Source organism: Acanthochromis polyacanthus, chromosome 16, assembly GCF_021347895.1.
Source record: "Acanthochromis polyacanthus isolate Apoly-LR-REF ecotype Palm Island chromosome 16, KAUST_Apoly_ChrSc, whole genome shotgun sequence".
Lineage (NCBI taxonomy): Eukaryota > Metazoa > Chordata > Actinopteri > Pomacentridae > Acanthochromis > Acanthochromis polyacanthus.
In genome coordinates this window covers 15,155,157-15,179,455 of record NC_067128.1, presented here as the reverse complement: position 1 = coordinate 15,179,455, position 24,299 = coordinate 15,155,157, and the positions used below count along the sequence as shown (strand labels likewise).

Genomic DNA, 24,299 nt, shown 5'->3' with positions numbered 1-24,299 from the left:
TTGATTAACATAATTATTTAAAAAAACAAACTAATGAAATAGGGCTGGACAAAAATGATGGTACCCATAACTTAATATTTTGTTGCACAACCTTTTGAGGCAATCACTGCAATTAAACGATTTCTGTATTTGTCAATGAGCGTTCTGCAGCTGTCAACAGGTATTTTGGCCCACTCCTCATGAGCAAACAGCTCCAGTTGTCTCAGGTTTGATGGGTGTCTTCTCCAAATGGCATGTTTCAGCTCCTTCCACATATGTTCAATGGGATTCAGATCTGGGCTCATAGAAGGCCACTTTAGAATAGTCCAACGCTTTTCTCTCAGCCATTCTTGGGTGTTTTTGGCTGTGTGTTTTGGATCGTTGTCCTGTTGGAAGACCCATGACCTGCGACTGAGACCAAGCTTTCTGACACTAGGCAGCACATTTCTCTCCAGAATGCCTTGATAGTCTTCAGATTTCATCGTACCTTGCACACTTTCAAGACACCCTGTGCCAGATGCAGCAAAGCAGCCCCAAAACATTACTGAGCCTCCTCATGTTTCACCGTAGGGACAGTGTTCTTTTCTTCATATGCTTGGTTTTTGAGTCTATGAACATAGAGTTGATGTGCCTTACCAAAAAGCTCCAGTTTGGTCTCATCTGTCCAAAGGACATTCTCCCAGAAGCTTTGTGGCTTGTCAACATGCATTTTTGCAAATTCCAGTCTGGCTTTTTTATGAGTTTTTTCAGCAGTGGTGTCCTCCTTGGTCGTCTCCCATGAAGTCCACTTTGGCTCAAACAACGACGAATGGTGCGATCTGACACTGATGTACCTTGGCCTTGGAGTTCACCTTTAATTTCTTTGGAGGTTGCTCTGGGCTCTTTGGATACAATTCCAACGATCCGTCTCTTCAATTTGTCATCAGTTTTCCTCTTGCGGTCACGTCCAGGGAGGTTGGCTACTGTCCCGTGGGTCTTGAACTTCTGAATAATATGAGCCACTGTTGTCACAGGAACTTCAAGCTGTTTAGAGATGGTCTTATAGCCTTTACCTTTAAGATGTTTGTCTATCATTTTTTTTCGGATGTCCTGGGACAATTCTCTCCTTCGCTTTCTGTTGTCCATGTTCAGTGTGGTACACACCTTTTCACCAAACAGCAGGGTGACTACTTGTCTCCCTTTAAATAGGCAGACTGACTGATTATGAGTTTGGAAACACCTGTGATGTCAATTAAATGACACACCTGAGTTAATCATGTCACTCTGGTCAAATAGTTTTCAATCTTTTATAGAGGTACCATCATTTTTGTCCAGGCCTGTTTCATTAGTTTGTTTTTTTAAATAATTATGTTAATCAACAATTCAAAAGTGATGGCTGTTTTTGATTATTTAATTTTCAATCAATTTTTATTTATTGTTACTTTTGTGAGTTTCAAGTGATTTCAGTGAGAATTGTGGGTTTTTCCTTCTTTAACTGAGGGGTACCAACAATTTTGTCCACGTGTGTATGCACAGACACAGGTGCACTGCACACGGAGAAATGCACAATAATAATGCAATCCACTGCATCACAAAATGTATAGCTACTGGTAATTTCACAACACACACACTGATAAAGGCATAACACATGCTTACTGACCAAGTTAAACTAGATAGTACATTTTGCTGACCTTATACAAAAAGTAGCATTGCTTCCCTAATTTTTTTTGGGATTGCCTGAGTGAAAACTCTACGATGGTCTGTGCAATTATCACCATTTGGACAGTCTCTCCTCAAAAAAAGTGTTTATCGTAAGCACCATTTGTTTTCCTGACGCATGCGCACTTGACACGCCTGCAGTGTGGAAAGCCTGCGCGGTCATAAATTTTAGGTCGGCAGACGTGCAAGGCATGAATTGGCCTTTATCCACAGAGCTACTGAGGCGCCCCACCGCATTGATTTTACATGAGAGGATGAGTTTACCTGTCAGACAAAGTACTCTGGGATACTATTCTGCATGATGTCTTTTTTAGTGCACACTTCTCTAACCACAGTGAACAAATGCACCTTGATAGGAGGCAAACAGCTTCTTCTCTGTGATATTTCTTTTCACAGCAGCCTCAGTGATTCTGTTTGCGTGTACATGTGTGCTGAAAGTAAGAGGGTGATGGGATGTGAGTGGGTGTTAATGCCTGCACCAGACTGATTCAAGCAAATAGGTCAAATTATATTAAAGAGATTAAACTGTAAGATGCAAAAACAAAAAGAACCTACAACAACAATGATGGCCTGAACATTATTTGACTTTTCCAACCGTCTTTGAAGTAGTTCTGTCCCTGTTGGCATCTTGTGCTTTCACTAAATTCCTACTAGCAATCTCAAAGCTTTCAAATACAAAGTTTCCAAACTCTTCTGTTCTTGTTTTTCAGATATTTAGAAGAGATTCATCAGCAAAAGGACTTTGTAGATGTAAACATAAGTTATCTGGTGTATTCTTCAATGATCATCATCATCATCAAAAGCAGAAAATAAACAGTCCTGATAGACTTCGGTTCATGACCTCTCTCTCTTTCTGCGCTACTTTAATAGAAGCAGCTTCACGTGGAAAATTTCTTAGATTTCCTTTCACTGTCAGAGACTCATAAAGAAATCATGTTTCCAGCAGTTGACCTGGCAGGTTCAAAGGAATTCCCAGTAACAGGAGTGACATCTGAGTGTCACTGACCTTCTGCACGGTGGAGGTTGAGCTCCAGACACAGTTGGATGATTTGGCTTTTGGTAGAGGTGAAGTCATTGGCAGTCGTCAGAGGAGTCCTGAGAAAAGAAAGTAAAATTATTCTTAATGTTACAGCGGAATGATCTGTAGTAAACCCATGAATCTTGTCAGTGCTGTCTGAGTTCGCAGGGTGTGGTCATAGGAGCCGGATTCACAACGCTCCGAGGCTAACAAAAAACTGTTTGAATAATAAACTCTTTAAACACCCAGTTTCAAGAGTACAATGCAGCCTGCCATTTATTTAACCTCAATAAATGTGTTACACATTCATATTTGGTAAACTTCTCATGATACTCACAGTGTATTAAAGCTACACAGGGTTATTTTCCTGCTGGTTGAACAGTTTTTACATTAAAAAAAAAAAAATTAGGCACCAAAAAAATCTCACTGCTTTATCTTTATTATTCTGGTTAACAGCATCAAAAATAGATGAATACATTTGACACTACCAAAACACAGAAAGCACATGTTTTTCTCTCCAGTAGAATCAAAACTATAGACAGGTGTCTTATTATAACCACGCTGACCACTGCTTTCATCTGTTGCAGTGACAAATCTAAAGGACAGCTTAGACTACATTCAGGCATTTATGGAACAAGGATGTTGTATAAGGTCAGGCCATTTACCATAATATCATTGCAGCAAATAAATGAAAATGAAACTTGTTGGTTGTTGTATGAAGGTGACTGGACTGTGTGATTGACGGGACTTTTCCGGTGAAATAACCAGCCAGTCGTGTCAGTTGCATTGTCTGGTTGCTGTGGTTAAACTTTCATTCTAATCAAAACGAAAGCTCATGAATCACATATTGTCCAAACTGCTGACAAATTCTTTACTCATTGCCAAATCTGAATATAAATATAATGAGATTTAAAATGATTTGGATGTGGTAAATGGTTTCAACACTGGTTGTATATTCAATAAAATGTCCCTGACCCCGACACCAGGTGTTTCTGGGTCTGACACTCATCAGGTGTGTTCTGGGCATCAGTGTAGTAACTTGTCAGTGTTTGTGTGTAACAGCTGCAGTGAAGCTGGAATGTTCTTCAAGCTGATACAAGCTGAGAAAAAGCTAAAGGAGTTGAACAGCAAAGAGAGAAGGAGAGTGACACTGACAGCTGACAGACGCCACACGTCAACGATAAATAGTACTAATACCTCTCTCTCACCCAATGCTCACTGTCTAGTTGTATCTTACATCAGAATTACCAACCAGAAAGAGTGGGACACTACCAGAGGGTTACTCAGTATAATTTGGATGTACATATTCTGAGTAACTGCAAATTTGATGGAAACGTGCATCACTTATGTACAATATTGTGGCACCATCCATCTTGTGGTCAGAAACTGTCAAAGTCTAGTTTTGAGAACTTTATAATACTTTATATTTTTTGCAAAGTTAGTTTTCTCAAATGACTTCAATTCTTCATGTACTTCAAATAATTAACCCAAACAAAAAATGTTAAATCATAGATTTTTTTTTTGTCATTGGAGAACTGTAAGTCTACAAACAATAGCTGTTTTCATTATTATTTGCAACAATTTTCTTGAATAAAATATTGATATCAGTCTATAAAATGTCAGTAAATATGAAGCAGTTAGTCTTTTCCAGCACAGGAGCCAGGAAACTAACCCGTATTCACATCTGACTAACTGTTATCACAGAGGTAACATTTTTACTTCAAAATGATCAGAAAAATTAATCAGATGTCCAAACTGTTGTCAAATTACTATCTATTACTGGACCGGACTAATCAACCAATCAACTTATCATTTTAGCTTAACTGGTGGTTTTCTGGCTGACTGAGGAAAGTGACATGCTTTTACGTGGGGCCTCTGAGGAGGTTAATTCGGCCATTGCTCTTACACACTAAGTGAACCATAAACCCCGTCAGACAGTCATTCAAATCACACAGGTCTTGTACTCTACAGAATGTGACCTTGTAAAGTGTCAAATAACAATAACCATCCAAAGCCCCTAATTTTACTCAGTGGACACTGTCAGATTTCAGGAAAAAAAATGCACCTGTTCGGCCCCTAAAACAGACTCACACACAACAACGCAGTACCTTTTCTAGGATTCCTTCAGTTTGTCATGAATGTATACTGACAGTCAATAGAAACTTTGAGGTAGAAATGTACGCAGAATTCTACTTGTAGGGGGGTTGTAATTATTCATTGTGGATTTACTGATGATCTAGTGCCCTGGTAGTTGAGATAATGATGAGTTGTCATTTTGTCATGATTCATTGCACATGGGTTGGTCACTTTGCAAAAGTGAACCAAATACACACCAAGCAATACTCAGTGAGTATCTGCACATTTTGAGAATGGTTTTGAAGGCCTATATAAAGGCCCAAAAAAGGCCACCATTGTTAGTCCAGTGAACAGCATCATGCCGCGTCTATCACATGAACAACGTCTCCGGGCACTGGGTATGGTGGAGGCCGGTTTGAGCTACAGTGATGTAGCCAGGCGTATGGGCTGTTCCCAACCCACAATCAGAAGCCTGGTCCAAAGCATGCGCCGACGGATTGCTGCCTGCATCGAAGCAAATGGAGGCCATACTCGGTATTGACTGTTGTGACTTTGTGTTTGGCAGGTGCTGTTTTCTTTTGCGAAATTCTTTATTTTGAAATCATTCTTGAAACTTTAGATTTTTGTTTCTGTATGCCAATATGCTAAACAAATGATTCATATGAAGAAAATCCAGTTTCGGGCTTCAAAATAAAAATGATGTTGAAAAATATGGTCTCAAAGTTTTTAATGACTGTCAGTGTAGAATGCAAAATCATTGCTCAGATACAAGAAGGCACAAGAAAACGTTCTCTCATAGCTTAATCACAAGGATGACCAAACACTTCTTGTTAAATTTCCAATGTCACTTTAACTGTAAGCCCTTCTGTTTAGTAAACACTATTAAGCCAACAGGCATTTATTGTGTTTCATATGTCAGCCAGCTCTGGTGACAACACACTGGAGGCATTAAGAGAACAGTCTGACATTTTTTAAAAATGCACTTTTTAGCTTTCTTCTCAAGGATTAGGTGATAAAGTCTATGTGATTTTCAAGTGTAAACAACAAATAAAACAAACAAGACATAATTACTTAACAGGTGATCTCCAAAGATTATGCAACCTTTAGTGTGTCTCCAGTTTGTGTATGAAACTAAAGTATGATAAACTACAAGTACTAATAAATATTCAATGACATGTTGAACTATACCTTTAATAATTTCTCAATCTAAGTCATCTACTTAGGCAACATTAAATTTAATCAAAATAGGGGATTAGTGTGAGTTGAATGCCAGCCTAGAAACAAACACAAAGGAGCATGCACTAGCCTGCATCACATATTCGTTCACAAATTGAGTGACACATTTAATAAAAGTGAAATTACATCTTTACCTTGAAGATTGCAAGCAGCTAAAAGATTATTTAGAGTATGGTGTGTGAATCTGTGTGCTTATTCAGATGAAATAGAATGATTTAACCCCATCAACTTGTAGGAAATTCTGTGATGTGACTGAAACTGAATGAAAAAATGTCAAAATGCACAAAAGATAAATAAATAAAAAAGAGCATGAGCTGAAAATATCAAACCGTGTATTTTAAACAACGGCCTAATGGTGTAGCAAAATCTTTTCTTTTATTAGCTTTTCAGGTTTGAAAAGCTACTCAGCTTGAACACCTGCACAGATGAGATTTATCTATACATGTATCATAGATGAAGCCAATTCAGTGTTGTTAGAGGTTGGGATCGCAGCCCTGCATATTAGAAAGTGATTTGAAAAAAGCCATATTTGATTAGCGTTGAGTCATTCAGACGTGACTACATCACAAAAGAATCCTGCAATTTAGAAAAACTACATTACACATTTTTGTGCCACTCAGCACATAGAAATATTAAACTCATAATCAATACTCATTTACTCAGCACCATTGATTAATTTAGCATCTGTATATATACACAGTAGTAACTGTAGGCCGATATATTCAATAAATTTATGATCTACTACCTGTCCAGCCAGGCCAGCAGACTCTTGGCGGCTCCGATCAGCTCGACGACAGCGGTCAGGAACTCGTTGGTGGGCTGGTGGGAGTTCTTGCTGTGGTAGGCCGGGTTTTTCCTGCGCTGTGACACGGCGCTGCTAAGGTGGTGGTGCGCCACTCTCATCTTCCCCACCAGAGTTTTCAGGTTGTCCGACTCCACACCATAGTTCTAGTTAAAGGTCACATATTAAAGACTTCATCACAACACAGTTCTTTCTTAAGTCAGTGGTTAAGTGTTCCTGAACACTAATTTACCTGATGAGAGTGATTATCATTCTCATCGATTTCATTCATTCAACTTAGAAATCTGAAATCACAATACACTCTTAAATTGGCACAACGGCAATTCATTATGGTACAAAGCTGCAGGTTAGGCTCCAAAAACGCTACATACCTCATTTCATACAATGCAACTCAAACTTTATTTCCTCAGACTTTCGTTGCCTGATAAATGCCAGAGATTTTACAATTCTCCACTTAACTTTAGAAGACTTATCAAAGGAATTAGGCATGATGGGAGAGAATTTACAGATTCCCATGACCCTTGACCACACACACACCCTGCCCCCCTGATGAAAACACAAAAAAAACCCACGCACATTCCTACAAACCAGTCACCATAGCGATGATCTGACTTAAAGAATATTCCACATGTCAGCTTCACTCAAACTAAACACAAACCGAAAGTTAGCAGGTGAGCTCACAGTTAACATGGATGACAATTAGCTGCATGATCAATATACATGAATGAAAGTTTATAGTGACTCTTACTATGATTACCATGGGGACAAATAAACAAAAATGAAAATCATGTGTAAGATAGAAGCTGCTGTAATTACAACAACTGGTGTTTTATTAAAGATCTACTCATCATTGTTCACCTATCAGTTAAGACATTAAATTTTTTTCTAGAAAATTTCCAAACTAAATGGTAAAATTCGTATTTTATCAAGCCTCCACAGATCTGAACAGGATCTGTAATTTATTGTCTGTCAGTGTGATCATGCTAGCTTGCCTACGGCAGCTCAGATGTTTGAGGCGTGATGAAGCTCAGAGCCAACCAAAACATCTACACGGACATTTCACCTGCTGTTGGACTGAACCATAACAACATATATTTCCTCCTTATCAAATCCAGGACACCCGATCAAACGTTTCAGATGAAACTTTGAAATCATGGCAAAGAGGAACATGATCTCACCCTGCAAGCAGAAGATAGATATATGTCAATCAGCAGAACACTCAAGATAAAGTTGGGCTTTGCCTGAGTAAAACGGGCAGTGTGCAATACTTTGATCCATCACAGATACAAATAACCACAAAAAACCTTCTGTACTGTGAAATTGGGAAAATACTGTAATTAATAGAACCATTTGTTTTTTAACGAGTACTCTTTAGTGATCGCAAAGAGAGTCTAAAACAATCCTCGCCATTGATCTGTTTATCTATTTAAGTAAATGCTGAAATAAAAACAAGGAATTTGGCATCATTCTCTGTAGGGCTGCAGTTAATGTAAGTTTTTATCCTGCAACAATCATTTTCCTGATGTCAGAAATTTGTGAAAAATGCTGTTAAAATTTCACAGATTTCAAAGCGCCTGTTTTTCTGCATGTTCCGACTGCAAGAACAAAACCTGTAGAGCCTCATTTAGGGCTGATTTTAGAAGAGAAATATGTAGGTACCTCTGAGACACTGCTGTGTTTATCTCAGTGCTGATAGGTTAAAGCTGAAGAAGACAACAAGCACCATTTTTCCACCCTCTCAATGTTGACTAAAAATCTCCTCTAGAAGGTAAAAGTCACCATGTAGGTTGACAGAGCAAACCCAGCACTGTTCTGTTCCACACAAGCTCACAGAACTGGACTTACATCACATAACTACAACTTGTTTTTTATGTGCAGTCACAGTTAACATCACGGTTGAACCTGTCAGATCCTGCACCACAATGGAAACAACAAGGCTAAAAGAGTTGATTACGGTGCTCTTCCTGCACGCATTTGTGCTCACAGTTCTGGCAGTGAATAGCCACCTATTAACATGCTTTTGCAAAGCACTGGCAAAGAGACAACATTGTGTATTTATTTCACCTCTGTGGCAGCAAAAACAACACCAAGGCTCTCAGAAAACTGTGTATTCAGAGGGTTACCGAATATTTACAGTATGCAGTTGTGGCTACTTAATGTTCTCAGACTGTAAGTGTACTAATAATAAACTTGCCAAGTGTTTGGAAAGTTGAAGTGAGAACAGAGAAAGTCTGTCGTGTTCTGCTGAATAAGCCTCTAATGGAAAATTCATCATCTGACAGCGCAACAGTAACTGCTGGAACAAAGCTGCAGTGGCTCTTCCTCTGCAGGCTGTACAGTGTGCGTGTGTGTGTTGGCGTCTGGGGAAGGGTGGGGGGTCTTTCTGACAGGTGGGAGGGGTCACATCTGTTTCCTGCTCCACACCAGAGACCAGCAAGCAGTGCCTCATGCTGCAAAAAATATCCACAACACATCACTTGACCTTCAATTCAGTGTTACAGGAAATCGCTCCCTAAAATGCTCGAGCCACCGCTGATGTGCGCTCGGATCACAACCCTGCTTGGTTTGTTTCAGGGAAGGGAAGGATACAGGTGGGACGCTGTTCTGTTTTGGTGAATGAGTATTCCTATTAAAATTTATTTAAGAACATAAAGGTTTAAATCTGAAGAGAGAGAGAAAAAAAAGAGAGCATCATATGAGCAGAAAGTGAAGAGAAAATGAAAACTTCCTCTCAAAGACATTTATAAATATTCACAACTAATTATCAAAGATGAATCATATTGGATGTCTGATATATGATATGCCAATATCATTTTGGCCAACTGCTGATACTGATAGATGCAGATATTTTTTCCACCTTATTGCAGAGAAGATCAGATCTCTCTTGTGGTGGAATAACATACTATGACATATTATTGTTTATTCCTATTTACATTCACTGTGCAAACCTACTACAACTTAGATGTAAAAACACCCCGTATTTATTTATTTTTTGTCTTATCTTAAAGAAAAAATGGTAAAGTTGAAGCCTGACATAGATTATTTGCCTTTCAATGTTCATTTTGGGCTGATATTTAAGTTTTTAAAGGCTGACATCGACGAGGTTGTTGATATTTTTCAGTGTCTGTACAAAACATGAAACAAAAATTGTGTTTGTTTGTTTGACAATCACATTTAGACGGCACAGACAGAGGTTCAAATACAGAAATGATGCCTCTGATGCATTAAAGTGGTCAAATACTGAAGTCTTTGAAAGAAGTACTACAATCTATCACTGATGCTCCAAATTTAAAATCAACAATCGACAGACGATGTGGTAAATCATAAGTGCATTCGGCTGCTTCTCTCTCCACCTACACGTCCACGAAGAGTACAGCTGGCTGAAGCTGATCTGCATTACTTCAAGATAATGTCACCATTTCATTTCTAACAAGCCGAATCATATCGTAGACAAACTTATCTTATACCATTACACGTTTTATTTAATGATTAATGGTTTGACAGTTTTTAGCAAATCTCACAGTGAAGAAAAAAATCCACTTCATGGACTTAAATAAATATTTGTCAATAAAAATCCTGGCCATTAATTACATGCTTCCAAACCAATTTTTGCTGATATCTGAAGTCTATAATCCTCTGGGCATTTAAAACATATCTTAAAAGATATGTTAAACATCCTGCAATAATTGTCATTATGTTATCAGATGATTTGACTTTAACTACCCTAAAGTGAAGACGATACAGTCGATACAAGAATAAATAATTTACCAGGCTTCAACACCATGACTGTAAACAGCGGTAGTATAGCGGTAGCTTTTATAGCTTTTGTTTTCACTGTTTGTCAGGCGGGACAGCAGAGTGTCAGTCTCCATTGAAAAAGGCTGCTGGATCCCATTCAGTTCAGTCACACCACTAAACCTCAGCACGAACTGTAAATCCTCCTTTTCTCTGTGACACAGACAGTTGGGGCTCATAAACAGCTGACTGAGAGGCTCTGTCTGGGCTCCAAAACTTTAACTGGTCCAAACAAGAAGTTTCTCGGTGGAAAAAAACATTTTTTTAATGTCACAGTAGGCTGGTTTCAATGTTCAACCTTTAAAACCATATTTTATCAGTGCCAGGGTAAGGGGATGGTGGCTGTTCAGGTTTTTAATGACTTAAAACTAAACAGAGGAGACAGTTTGGGAAAGACTAATTTAAGCCTTTTGTTGCTTGAGTTTCGTGTCGTAGAGGGTTCACGACACTGAATTAAAACAAACTGTGATTCAGCTTTGAGAAAAATGACGAGTGATTTTCAGGATGATTTCATTTTTAGTTTGATGAATGACAAAAGTAAGTATAAGGACAAATAACTTCTACTGAATAATAAATCTATTTTCTTCAATAAACCTTAGCAACATTTTTTGCAGTGCACAGTAAAGTATTAAATGCAGCTCCACAGGCATTTTTGCCAGATCTGATAAGGATTAAATAGAGTGCATTTTATTTACAGCAGCACATTCTCTGGCATCAGTCAGGCCCATTATAAACCCCTGCTATCAGAGCACATGACAGTAATTGAACAACTTAATCAGCCAGAAACACAAATTCAACAAATTAGCTCATTTGGAAAAGATGTGGGAGAGCTCTACTACACATGAACACAAAAGGTGATTCATCTTTTAAGAAAAACACAGAGTCTCTTTGATATTTTATGTATCAGGTAATAGTTAGCAGGTTCTGATGAACAATCCTTCCATTTAAATTCTGTTATTTCCCTGAAGATCAATGTAATGCTCAGTAACATCTCAAACTGCTTCTCTGCACACAGAAAAGGAGAATCTCCCTTTTCGTTCTTTAAATTGTTTCTGTAACCCGCTGCAACTGTGTCAGTGTGTGAAGATGCTTGACCCAGCTGAATTTGTAACAGAATGCAGACGTGTGTTTTGAGCAGGACTTAGAATAACTTCTGTCTGCATCTCAGCACGTGGAGAACAGACCAGAGTCCCACCCTGAAAGCTTTGACAGTTTGCCGGATCTTGAGCATCATCAGCAGAGTAAACGCCAGCGAAGGAGCAGTAAATTATGAATGAAAATAAAGTAGTGGATTGGAAAAAACTGTGGGTCAGCACTGTTCAAGACAAGTCATCTAAGGTTACTTGTCTGTAAACTGTTTCATCAGGCATGATAACTCATTAGTGACGGGATCATCGGAGTGTCTGTTAGCTGAGAGGGTCAAACACAGCATTAAAAGTCTTTGACTGGAGACTGAAACTAAGACAAAGCAACTACAAACAAGCACTGCAGTGTTTATCATAGTGCAGCTGTGACCACTGTGGCAGAAAACATGTGATTTAACCATGAAATGCTTAACCCTTCGGGGAAATTGCTGCAGTTTGCGTCAGAGATGGCAATTTGTGCATCAAATTTAAATTCATAGTTGTTGGATTCAGCACAACTTAGAGATATCTTAATCTACACATGTCCATCCATCTGGGATCAGTGCTCCTAAATTAACTTATAAAACAGAAACAGGATTTTTGCCTCATCAGACAGTGTTTTCCAATTCAAATTCAAGTCTTGAGGCCTTTTGAATACCATGCAAGACAAAATGTAATTCATTTTTTAGTCATACCAGTCAAAGAAAGACAGAGCAGAAATAATTACAACTAGATCAATATCACATTTTCATCAGTGCTTCCCAACTGTATACAACCATAACTGCTTCTAATAGAATAAATCAATTGACATGACTTGGATAGAGATTAGCAGCAGGAAATGGATTGCCATCTAAAAACAAGCAGTGACACAAAAACACAAAGAACAGCCTCCTGAATTCACATTTCAAAGTGTTTGATAATGTCAACCGACAGTCCCAACAGCACACAAAAGTAAATAGAGGATGAACTGGCGTATATTATTAAAGTCTATTGCAAACAGGGAAACTATTCAAGTCCTTTTGAAAGGAACTGAATTAAATGCATTTAAAGACCTTTTGACAGCTGCAGACACCAAACTCACAACCCTCATTTGGAAGCTTTCCCTATCAGGTGATCCGGTGATAGTTTACCATTTCCATGGTTACACCGCAAACAGGAACTTCTGACAGTCCATTTATCACATTACAAAAGTTGCAAATCTGCCAAAATGTTTACAAATATAGCCTAAAAATGTGCCTATGAAAGTATTAAAATATGGCAACATTAAACTTCCTACTTGCATCCCTTAAAGCTTTATGGCAACTGTGAGAAGAAAAAGATAGAACAAAATTAGAGCACAGACAAAATCAGCTGTTTATTTTTTACACTTACACACATTGTGATACGTCTGTGACTTTAAGTGTCCAATCACCAGTAAAATGCTATGCCTGCCTAACAAGCTATTAACTTGTCAGTAACAGTGGTGCAAACCCAGCAGTAAGATTCAAAAGATTAAAGTGCTTGACCCACATTATAATGCTGCCTCACATGTCCAAAGCTATGTAGGTTATAGGTTGAAGTCATGTGACTACTGACCAGAGCGCAGAGCAAATCGACGGCCTCCAGCACCAGCTCCTGGTGTCCGACCCGCGCCACACCCAGAGAGAGCAGCTCCTGGTGGGACATCCTGAGCAGCTTCTCTCCGTCCACCTGCTGCCTCTGGAAGGACGGGATGTACTGATAGAGGCTCTCATCCAGACCTGATGGACAGGCAAGGAGGCAAGATAAAGAGACAATGAAGCAAATCTGCACATATTTTAGCAGTTTTTTTATTTTACTTTTTGTGTAGATAGAATGTATGTATGAATACACAACAAAATCATTTTTACAGAATACATTTCTTTGATTCAATGGACCATTTTGCATCAGTTACTGAGAAAACTTTGACCTGTTTTCTCTTGGAGGAAGAGGATGACACGTAGCACACATATGCCAGAGTAAAGAATACTAAGACAGAGTTTCCTTTCAGCAGCTGAGTTTCAGTGAAAGTCATCTATGTTATGATCCATTCAAGTTTGACAGCAAACACAACTGCTGAGTCAACACCGACTTATTGACTCTTCCTACTGATCCATCACTGTGACGGCCAGCAGCTCACACCGGGCTGCCACCTCACCACAACTCACCTTTGGGTTCAACAGATAATCCTACTGTCCTGCACACAGTAGGGCCCTGATTTGATCCCTACACTCATGCATTCAACAACATCAACTGTTCAGTTTCTGAAAAAAGTTCAGTTTCTGCCCAATATTAAAGTGAAATTTCAACTTTGAACATCCATCTGCCAAAACTGAATGCCAGAAACTCTATTTTGATACAGGGTTTCAACCTCCATTGAAAAAGACATAAAGCCCATGTTTCAGGTCTAATTTTACTACAACAACCATCAACTTCAATCAATTAACATCAAACAGCACCAATGTTTACATCTTTTTGCAATTTAACAAACCATCCTGCAGGACCAGCAGATAAGATCTGGACTGTCTTGGACCAGCAGGATGCCCCCTTTAGTCCCCATGACCTCATGCAACCTTGAGTGAGACTCCGCCAGCTCCAGCGGCGCCACTTCATGCCCGACCCTGAACTACGACCTCTGACCTTTATGGGAACAACAGCAGTGGCGGGGGGGGCCGAGATAAAAGAGTTCTCACTGCTGGATCAATGGAAGCATCAGCCATCATGGACCGTTTACTTGTCCTGACACACAGCAGCTCACAAAATGTTCAGCGCAAGCATTTCTGGGAAACTCAAATGAAAATAGAATATACAAGTTTATAATAAAGAAGATCCACAAAAGCTATCCAAATTATAAAGTATGGTTCTTAATTTCTTTTTAAGAATACGAAGTGAGTGTTCTGTTAGAGGATCCACAGGGAGAAGGTTGAACATTTTACGGCACACATAAGGAACAGTAAAAAAAAAAAAAAGAAATGTTGCAATTTAGCTCATTCAGTACATCAATTATTCAAACCTGAAACTTGGCTAGTGAGCATTCATGGTTTTTATAATGCAGCAGTGAGGTACAAGTGTAGGCCTGCTTTGACTGGATGGCATAAACTTCATTATCTTAAACTGACCAATGGTTTGAAAAAAAAAATCGAAAATCCTTCAATTTATTGTAACAATAGCCAGCAGATTAATCAATATTAAAGGTTTCATCTTCTGGTATCACATTTAACTGTGCTGTGCGGCAATTGGAAGCATTAGTTGAGAACCGCAATGCTGTAAATATACTCTTCTAATTTCTCATTTTTGAATATTTGCCGGTTTTCTTTGTCTTCTTCTACAGTAAATTATAAGCGTTTGAGTGCAAAGTGCTAAAGTGATGATTAAGCTAAATCAATTAACATGAAGACATCCCCTTTGACATTTTATGTCATTTTACGGTTCAAATAAATGGCCATCAAAATAATTTGCAGATTATTTGATGATGAAAAGAACTGTCCAATGCAGACCTGCTCACATTTTGTTTTTTTTTCCCACATCAGACTCAATTTAACGATGAAACGGCCTCAAATGTCAGTTTAACAGCATAAAAATTAAGAATTCACTGACACTAGACTTTAAGACTAATATTTCAGCTACAATAACATGCAATTAATATAAATAGGAATGAATATTTGTACAAGCTGTATGCACTCCCACAGTGTTATCCCAAACTAATAATACACATTAGTCTGACAGAGCTTTAGCATACAAGCGTCCACCAAATGGCAGATGTGAAGCACTTGGCGACAAGTTGGATCAGCAAGTGGCCAACAAAATGCCTGAGCTGGCGTGAACAGTGGAGAAGAAAACAACTGCCCCTGCATGTGGTCATTAAAGGGTCCCACAGAAACTGTGACTCCTGTTTGTCTTTGGTCGGACATGCAGCACGACAGATGGCCGACACTCAGCCTGACAGCAGGGAGGAACATTCCTCCTTAACTAACTGCTGATGTGAGACCTCTGTGTTCACACCAGGATACACCAAGAATAACCCACTGTGAAAGTGAACATGCTTGTTTATTTACTTATTCATGTTCAAACTCTAAAAATATAACCATCCTGAGGAATGGATTAACTTTTGTTTTTGACTCTAGTACAGTTATATATAGACATCATAATTTGACCTATGATGTAAGAAATCTGCACATTATATCAGCTTAGACTCTAAACAAGTAGTTAATCAACTGCTGATTATAACAGCAACAATTCTGATAAAATCTTTCAAATGAACATGAAATAAAATCTCCAAGTCTCCTTAAGCATGATTTCTGCCACTCCCGTACTACAGGGATGTTAAGGTTCAGAGTGGCTGGACTAGACCAGGTATCACATGTATCACATGCACATCCTGACGTCAAGTCAATCAGCTCTCAGAGCACCACTTAAGTGGAGGTGGTGGAGGACTCAGAGTAATGGCTGTTTTCACGCTGTGAAACCCGTTATGCAAAGGCAAACACTGGTCCTCACTACCCTCGACCAGGGTAGAATAACAATGAAAACACAAAAATACGTAATTGATAGTGACAAGAACCCCCAAAAATGCCAAAATCCTCACATTTCATAAACTGTAACTGCCACAAGCTTAATAGCTAGGCATAATTTTATTCAATTTTTAATTCAATTTGAAGTTTGGCATTATAACACATTTCATACATAGGGTTTCTTTAACATCTGGAATTTTAAATGTGCATTTAAAGGTGTGTGCTCTAGCTGAGCTGCTGCAACAAACATGATAAAAATCAGAAAACATCATCAGCTCCTCAATGTTCCAGGCAAGATCCCCAGTTACAAACTTTCATTATATTCAGCAATTTTCTGAAAAATATTCAAACTCTCCACTCAGAACTCAGAGCGAGGCTTCTGAAACTCCATAATTAAAGATTTGATTGCAAATATATGAACATACTTCAAAAAAAAATTCCTTTTGCCGTTTGTTGAAGTTGGGCAGCAGTTGACAAAAGTTTGTGGTCACCAGGAATGTGTCAGCGACAGCCTGGATCACATTACTGTCACCTGAGCAGGCCGATAATCTCTCCGCTGCACAGCAGGGTCGGCTAAATGTCACGCGACTGCCAAATCACCTGCCAGTGAATGCATGACAGCACCGGGGCAAGCTTCCTTGAAAAGCACACTGCTGAGAAGCATCTTCTTAACAAGCAAATAAGAGCTTCTGTTGAGCCTTTACATGTGATATTTCTTTCAACACAACCAGAAACATTCTGGTCAGTGAGAGTGAAATGAGTGTTTTTATGTTCAACTTCATCAGCTTCAAAAGTCAGCTCAAATCATGAGAGATCTTCATATCCTGACATTCTTCAGAGAGTGGAATCTCCATAGGTGGATCGGTTGTCAGCTTGGTTTAAAATATCATGAGAAGACTAAGGCATAATTTACACAGCTGAATAAGGCTAAATTAAACAAATTTAAGAATAAAAAGCACAGTGCCAACATTCAGTGCTGGATCCAATGTTCTCATGAGAAATAAAATGTCATTAATATATGTGGCTGCTCAGACATTTTTCTCATTCCACGTCTCGAGCTTTGCATTGTCTGGTTTGGCACTCCACCCAAACTTTCGGAAACTTCTGGCAGATGGTGAGGATGGAGCGGGATCACTACTCTGAAATGCTGCCGAGTGGTTAGTGTTTTTGGCTCCAGAGATGCTTCTCAAGCAGCATAAATAATGCAACACCACGAGCTGCAGCTGTTTTCAAAAATAATCCACCTTCTAGTCATGCAATTTTAGGATGGTATGAAGAGAAAAATATTTTAAATAGACTTCATACTCGTACCATCATCTGTTGCAGTTTATTTTACGTTGTTTCTGTCCTATTGTCATCTTCACTTAATTCAATTTAAAGAGTCCCCAATCTCAGAGTAAGGTGAGATCACATTCTCGAATTTAAAAATTATTTTCTGCTAAAAAAAAAAAAAAAAAAAAAAAAAAAGATCCCACACAAAGTTGAAACAAGGAGATCTGCTGTGTGCATTAACTTATCCCATCACTGTCAAATTTTCATCACGTTTTAGATTTATCTGAAGAATATAGACTTGTCATGTAATAGACAAGGCTCCAGCACCCCCCGCGACCCTAGTGAGGATGAAGCGGTGTATAGAAAATGGATGGATGGATGTAATAGACATATTGCAGGTTTGGACTCTTTGGATCATTTTATGAGGACTGACTCTCCGGACAGATGAGATGAAGGTCGATGGATATCCTGATGCTGGCAGCAGATACTCACTGCACTACTCCACTTTACTCAGTTAAAGATCCCAAATGTACATCCTGATTACAAAGTGAGCTTTACTGAACTACATTCCATCTCAGCACTTTCTTACGTTCTTACTCTGTCAGCAGTACTCAGCTCCAAAGACATTGATTTCTACTGCGGACATGCATCGATCAGCCACATTACAACCACCTGTATATTATGTAGGTCACCCTCATGTCCCCAAAACAGCTCTGGCCTGTCAGAGCATGGACATGGCATTTATGTGGGTGTTTGCTGTATGTGTAGATTACATTAGGATCACCACCTGCTCTTTCAAACCTTCCAGACTTTGGAACTATTCTAAAACTATATAAAGTTCTTCTTTTACAAGGCAGCAGCATCAGAAGCATTCCTTACTTTTTGGTTTGTTATTTTAATGGTAATTGTTAATCTAATCAGGTCTGAGTTGACCCACAGAACAGTCTCTCTATTCTAACCTGGATGTCAGTCCTTTGGTCTCAGTGAAACACAGTGAAAACATTCTGTTTGTTGACAGAATACAACTGACCCAACATGAAAGCATGTTGGAGACTGACCAAAGTGCACAGACACTCGTAACCCCAACAACCTTCTCACTGACAAACAAACTCTTAATTTTGCGCAACATGTATCATTCAACACATTTGTCTTTTTTTTGACAATGTCTGGAGAAAATCTTATAGTATTTATGAATTACAGTTCACACCATGCATCATTTGTAAGAGCAGGATTTTAGATGAGCCTGTGGGGATGTTATTGCAGTTTTCAGAGCACTTCTGGAGATGCCATTTTCCAGAGTTTACTTTAGACACAGTTGTAACAAAAGTTAATTTCTGTGCCTAGGGTCTCGTCTCTGACTAGTCTTTTATTTGCAGACGACTCTGGGCTCCTGTCTTCCTGCCCATCAGCTATGGGTGGGAAACTCTCTGTGTAAAGACAGGCAGAAGCACCAGCAACTCAGTGTGAGAAAGTTTTGCTTACTACTGCAATGACGAAACTACAAGTTTACCTCAAAACCATGAGCCGCTGTCACTGTTACTGCTCAGCTGCCTGTTAAATTATCTCTTGCAGAAAAAGAAACACCCACAAAGTCTGCCTGGATTAATGTTATGTGTAAAAACTGATATCAGCTGTTATTCCACCTGCTAAAAAAAATAATATCACTTGATGCAGTAGAGAGAGAGAGAGAGAGAGAGAGAGAGAGAGAGAGAGAGAGAGAGAGAGAGAGAGAGAGAGAGAGAGAGAGAGAGAGAGAGAGAGAGAGAGAGAGAGAGAGAGATTTGTTTAACATAAATTTACATGTCCCACTACTTCTAGTAATTTAGCACCTCCACATTAGACCCTTCTCCTGCTAACTCAAAAAGACATCTGTGGGATCACAAAAACACCTTACGTGAAAATGCAACGCAACCAACTTCTGGATAACAGACGTGTTATGAAGAGAATGCTGTGTGACAGACTCACAGAGGATAAACAAATGGGGAAAGACAGCAGTGTTCTTCCAACTTTGTGGTGACAGTTCTGGAAAGATCCACTCCTGCTGCAATGCACACACAAACAGATCCGCTCAGCAATGGTTTTCCTAGTTTGGTGTGGAAGGACTTGACACTCTTGCATCTCTGACCTCAACCTCCCCCCCTCCACACCTTTCCAATGTTGCACAGGATGTGTCTATGTCGACAGCTTTCCACAACTAATGTTCACACCCACTTCTAGCTATGCAGAAGTAAAAGCAGTGTGCTTCACTTGTTCTATTCTATGTAAAGACCTCATGCAAAGCTATCAATATTCTTCCACTCACTAATACTCTTCTGGATGAAGCAAACCCCTGCAGCCAGGTTTAACATCTGGCCAAAGCCTGAAAAGAATGGATGCTTTCACAGCGTTTTGACACGCTTAACAACCACTTTTACGTGAAATGTTCACACACTTTTTTGCTTTGTAGTGCATGTCATGTTCCTGTTCTAACAAACCATAAGATGTGTGTCACTTATTATTAAGAAATCATAGCAAACAGTCCATTTCTGTCTGCACTACCTTAATGGGTTGTCAGATAATCTCACAACCAGATCATAGTCTTTAGCCTTGAGTGAAGTTTTGCAGGTTAGACTTTTGATAAAGTGTCTCAATTCATCTTTCAAAAACAGACGGTTGACGCGGTTACACTGTAAACCACAGCTTGCATTCCTGACCTGACAGTAACTTCAAGTATTTATTACGACTCCCGATAATAAAGTGGGTTAGTCTGTCTATCTTAAACACGTGAGGAAGTCATTAAAAAAAGCTGCTGGTGAAACTCCAGCTACTCATAAACAGTCCAGTTAATCATCTGTCAGAAAGATCAAAACAAACAAGATGTGCAGCCATATTTTACTGACTGTTATGACAAGATTTGCCACTATTAAAGACTTTTACAGGAAAACACTAATTTCATACCAAACTGAAAAACTAATCGAAACATTGTAGCTGCAGATGCAAAAGCGACGCAACATCAGATATTTAGTCTAAATTTTAGTTTATTCTTTTTCACTTTATGGGAAACAAATAAAAAAACTTCAATAATTTTTTTCTGCATTGAGTGACCGCTCCAACTATACTCTACATTGGTTTTTCATTTGAACAAATGACATGTGCAGTGTTGTTGAAACACAAAGATGGAGTTCGGACCCGACACTCCCTAGCTGGTGGCAACAAAAGGAATATTTACCCCCATCACTATCACAACAGGACAAGGGTGGAGAATCGAGAGGAAAAGTGGTAAAAGACCAGTGCAGCTATTCATAGTTTCACTGGGCCTTTGTCAAACCCTACATTATTTCTCACCAGACAAACACACACCCTGACCATTCATTTCAGCAGTACAAGTCAGCCGGGGTGGGGGGTGAGGGGTGGGAAACCTCTCTTTCGAACAAACACTATTCAAGAGGAAAAAGGATTTCCTTGAGCGCTGTGCAGATTTGTGCTCAGCAGTCTTATAAAACTAAACAAACAGGAATTGTGGGAGTTCATTGTGTGCAGAGCGGAGCTGATCCCACAGCACAGATCTACAGTATAGATCTACTTTAATGAATGGCTGTCACAGTGACTGCTAAAAACTTAATTTATGTCGCACAGTTCCAGACAGACATCTTGTGAAGCCGTTACGTTCTTCACACGAAACTGTTCAATGGATGAAGATGAGTTCCAGTGTCAAGTCGACTGATTGATTCGTCAATATGCTTTCATAAACACACAAATACTGTATAAACTTACAGGCCTAGATGAAGAAATTGTTGGGCACAAATGCCACCATGAAGCAGCAAACAGTTTTTTGATTTTGGTCACTGTACAGATTAAATAAATGAGATAGAATGTGCTGGTGAGCTGTAGAGATGCTGGTATCATTTTTGTTTTGATATTGTTACAAGTTTAGTTACTCAGGTTCGTTGTTCTACATTATTGTAGTCTGATGGCTGACTTTCCAAAACCAACTAGCTACCACTGATTGTGTTTTGGTCATTATCAGCTGTGGTTGCAATTAGTTAATCGTGTCTGACTAACAAACCTCACAGGTGCAATCACATTCAAAGATGACCACTCGCATTACTGCTGGGACTTAAATCAGTTATGTTTGAGAACACAGATTTAGAGATATTAGGCATTTTTCACATCTGTACAACAAATATCTTTAATTACATACGCTGCCCTGGCTGGTAGGGCTATCACAAAAAGCAGTACTTCAGTACCAACATGTGGCAGCAACAGGTTCACTGTGACTTGTGCAAAAAAGAAACACAAGAGTTGTGGATGGAGCTATGTAAGGAGGAAACATCTCAGACTTTAACAAATATCCAGATACATACACATATTCCAAGCTGAGAGAATTTCAGCCGCAAATTTATACTGACATGAACATTAAGTTTTCAAAGTCTCATGTCAGCTTGTTTAGGCTACCAAGGCAGTAACATCACTGTGCTGTGTGCTTCTGATACCATTAGTAAGAAACTGTCATTACAGTTCGATCTGACAAAGCACAATGTGTGTCAGCAGAGTTTTCTTAAAGCAGAACTTTATGCTGAAATAGAATTCTTTGCTTGATTTACTTTGTCCATTTGAATCGCTGCATTTGGACCGGATGACATGAGTGAGCGTGACTGTAGAGAGTCTCAGTCCCGAATGAGGCAACAGTTGCCTCCAAATGGAAGAAAGGCAGGAAGAGGCGCTCAGTGGAGAGAATCTGGCTGTTTCCTCTGATTCACCACACTCCTTCAGTGAACTTAGTTTCGCTGATAATACAAATGTCGGGTTGGAGGCTAAAAGCAAGGAAAGAGACATGTCTTCCAGCTGCTGCATGCTTTGATCGAAATCACCCCACAGGACAATCAGTACTTTTTCATGCAAGTAATTGTGGTTGAAGTGGCGTGACGACTGTAAGTCATTTAAAAACAGCTCATCACTCCACAGCAACATCACTCTGTTGTTTGCTCTCCAGACATCCAATAAAGGCATCTAAACAACTGGCACCAACGATGCAAATATTACCAAAATGATCAGCGACGTATGACAAAAACCTAATCATCACCTTTGGCTGAGCATGAAAGTTCATTTTGTCAATAGACTGAAAAGAAAAACTAAAATCTGTGCTCAAATGCATCTCTGGTGATCAATTTGTGGATCATTAATCATTTTTTTGATTTAATGAATACTGACTGCTAATAGATAGTTTTGATACAATTATTTATGTAAACTTACAGTGCATCAACAGTTTACCCACAATCCCGGGCAATGGTAGCGTCTTGCTCTGCCTGTTGGACTGCGACTATATTCTCAGGTGACAGTTAAAGACTCCCCTCCCACTGAACAAACAACCAGTCGTCACGCTCTAGATCCAGTGGGAACCTCATCACGTGCACCTCAGATCCTCCTTATCAAGGAAAAACCCAAGAGTTTCTGTTATCTTGTCTTACAGGATGAAACGTTGCTTACTTGGATTCGTCCCAACTGATAAGTTCAAATGAAAAACCTGTCAAACATTGCTCGTGTGTGTCTGTATAGATGAAAATGAGATGTGTTTCCTGTTTGTTTGCTGAGGATTTGAAAGCCAAAGACAGGATTCTCAAAACTCAAAAGGGAGATGGATACAATTCTGAAAGCTTACAACAAAACTGGGTCAAATTAAGCTGTAGTGTTGTCTCAATATCAAAACGATGACTCTGCTACAATGCCGGCCTAAATATATATCAGTCCTTTAAAGATTTTACTGCAAAAACCATCAATGAAAGTATATTATACCGCTGTTGCTGATCAACAAACTTGTGAATACCTTATTTTTAAATGCTTAAAAGACATATTTTATCTTTGTGAGCCTTATTTTTTGGATATTCTGTGAATGGTGAGTAATGTGCTGCCCGTGCCTCTCCTCCTGCCACCATGAACGTTGCAGTTTGCATGTGACAGAAAAATATTGAGGCTGTCATGCCCACTAAGCCTGCAGGGAGTAGAAGCAAAGCGTTCCACACAAACACTGGCCTGCTTTGGCACAGCAACAAACTAACATGATATACAGCTTCTGTGATCTATCATTCTTACACTACCGATACCAATTAAATGGGGACTAATGTTATTTTTAACGACGGGGTACTTCAATACTTTTCTAGTATGCGATGGAACACTGATCAGCTGTTTCATCCTGTACTGTCTGATGGTATGAATGCTGCAGGAGGAGAGACATCCATTAGTGCTTAAATGACCTCTTAGTAGAGCTCAAATGACTGGTAAATTAGATGTCTGATCAAAAATTTAATTATTGTCAGTTTATCCACCCTCACACAGTTCAACAGTCTGTAATTTTAAACCATTTATGGCCTTAAAAACCTTAGTTCAAAAAGTAATTCATGTTTTCTGCAGCCACATGTGCAGATCAATGCAGATTTACTATCCATTAAAAAAAACGTGCAGTGGATACTTTTGTAAACTTGGGCAGATGAAAAAATTTACGCTGTGTGGACCCTTGGAGATGTGGAAAGCATGGGCTGTCCTTTAGTCAGAGAAATGAAGGTGTTAGTATTCATTTATAAAAACAGAATCTTTAAGTAAACCTATTTCTGTATGTTGTAAACAAACATACCTGAAATATGTTTTATGTTTAGATGTGATGTTTCTCAAATCTAAAATCCACATTTTAATTAGTATCTGGGGCACTTAACTGCTGGTCAGATTCTACTAGTTGTTGTTACATATTGAATGCATCTGACACTCATTTGTCAACATTTTTGAGTTTTTTTAGAAAACAAACAGACTCACGTGTTTGT

At 39.0% G+C, this 24,299-nt stretch overlaps 1 protein-coding gene across 3 annotated transcripts in view; it reads right to left on the bottom strand.

The window, feature by feature from the left end:
* The window catches only part of cnksr3 (cnksr family member 3), a 70,046-nt gene that overhangs the window by 39,488 nt on the left and 6,259 nt on the right, over window positions 1-24,299 (bottom strand). Inside the window, exons 2-3 of one of the 3 annotated variants that reach the window (XM_051960644.1) lie at window positions 13,304-13,467; window positions 6,753-6,955 (exon numbers count right to left, since the gene is read on the bottom strand). The exons of 1 other annotated variant lie outside the window; for it this stretch is intronic. In XM_051960644.1, coding sequence (XP_051816604.1) covers window positions 6,753-6,955; window positions 13,304-13,467 — 367 coding nt within the window. The remainder of the gene's footprint in view (window positions 1-6,752; window positions 6,956-13,303; window positions 13,468-24,299) is intronic. One more of the 3 variants, XM_051960645.1, reaches the window with a different exon arrangement.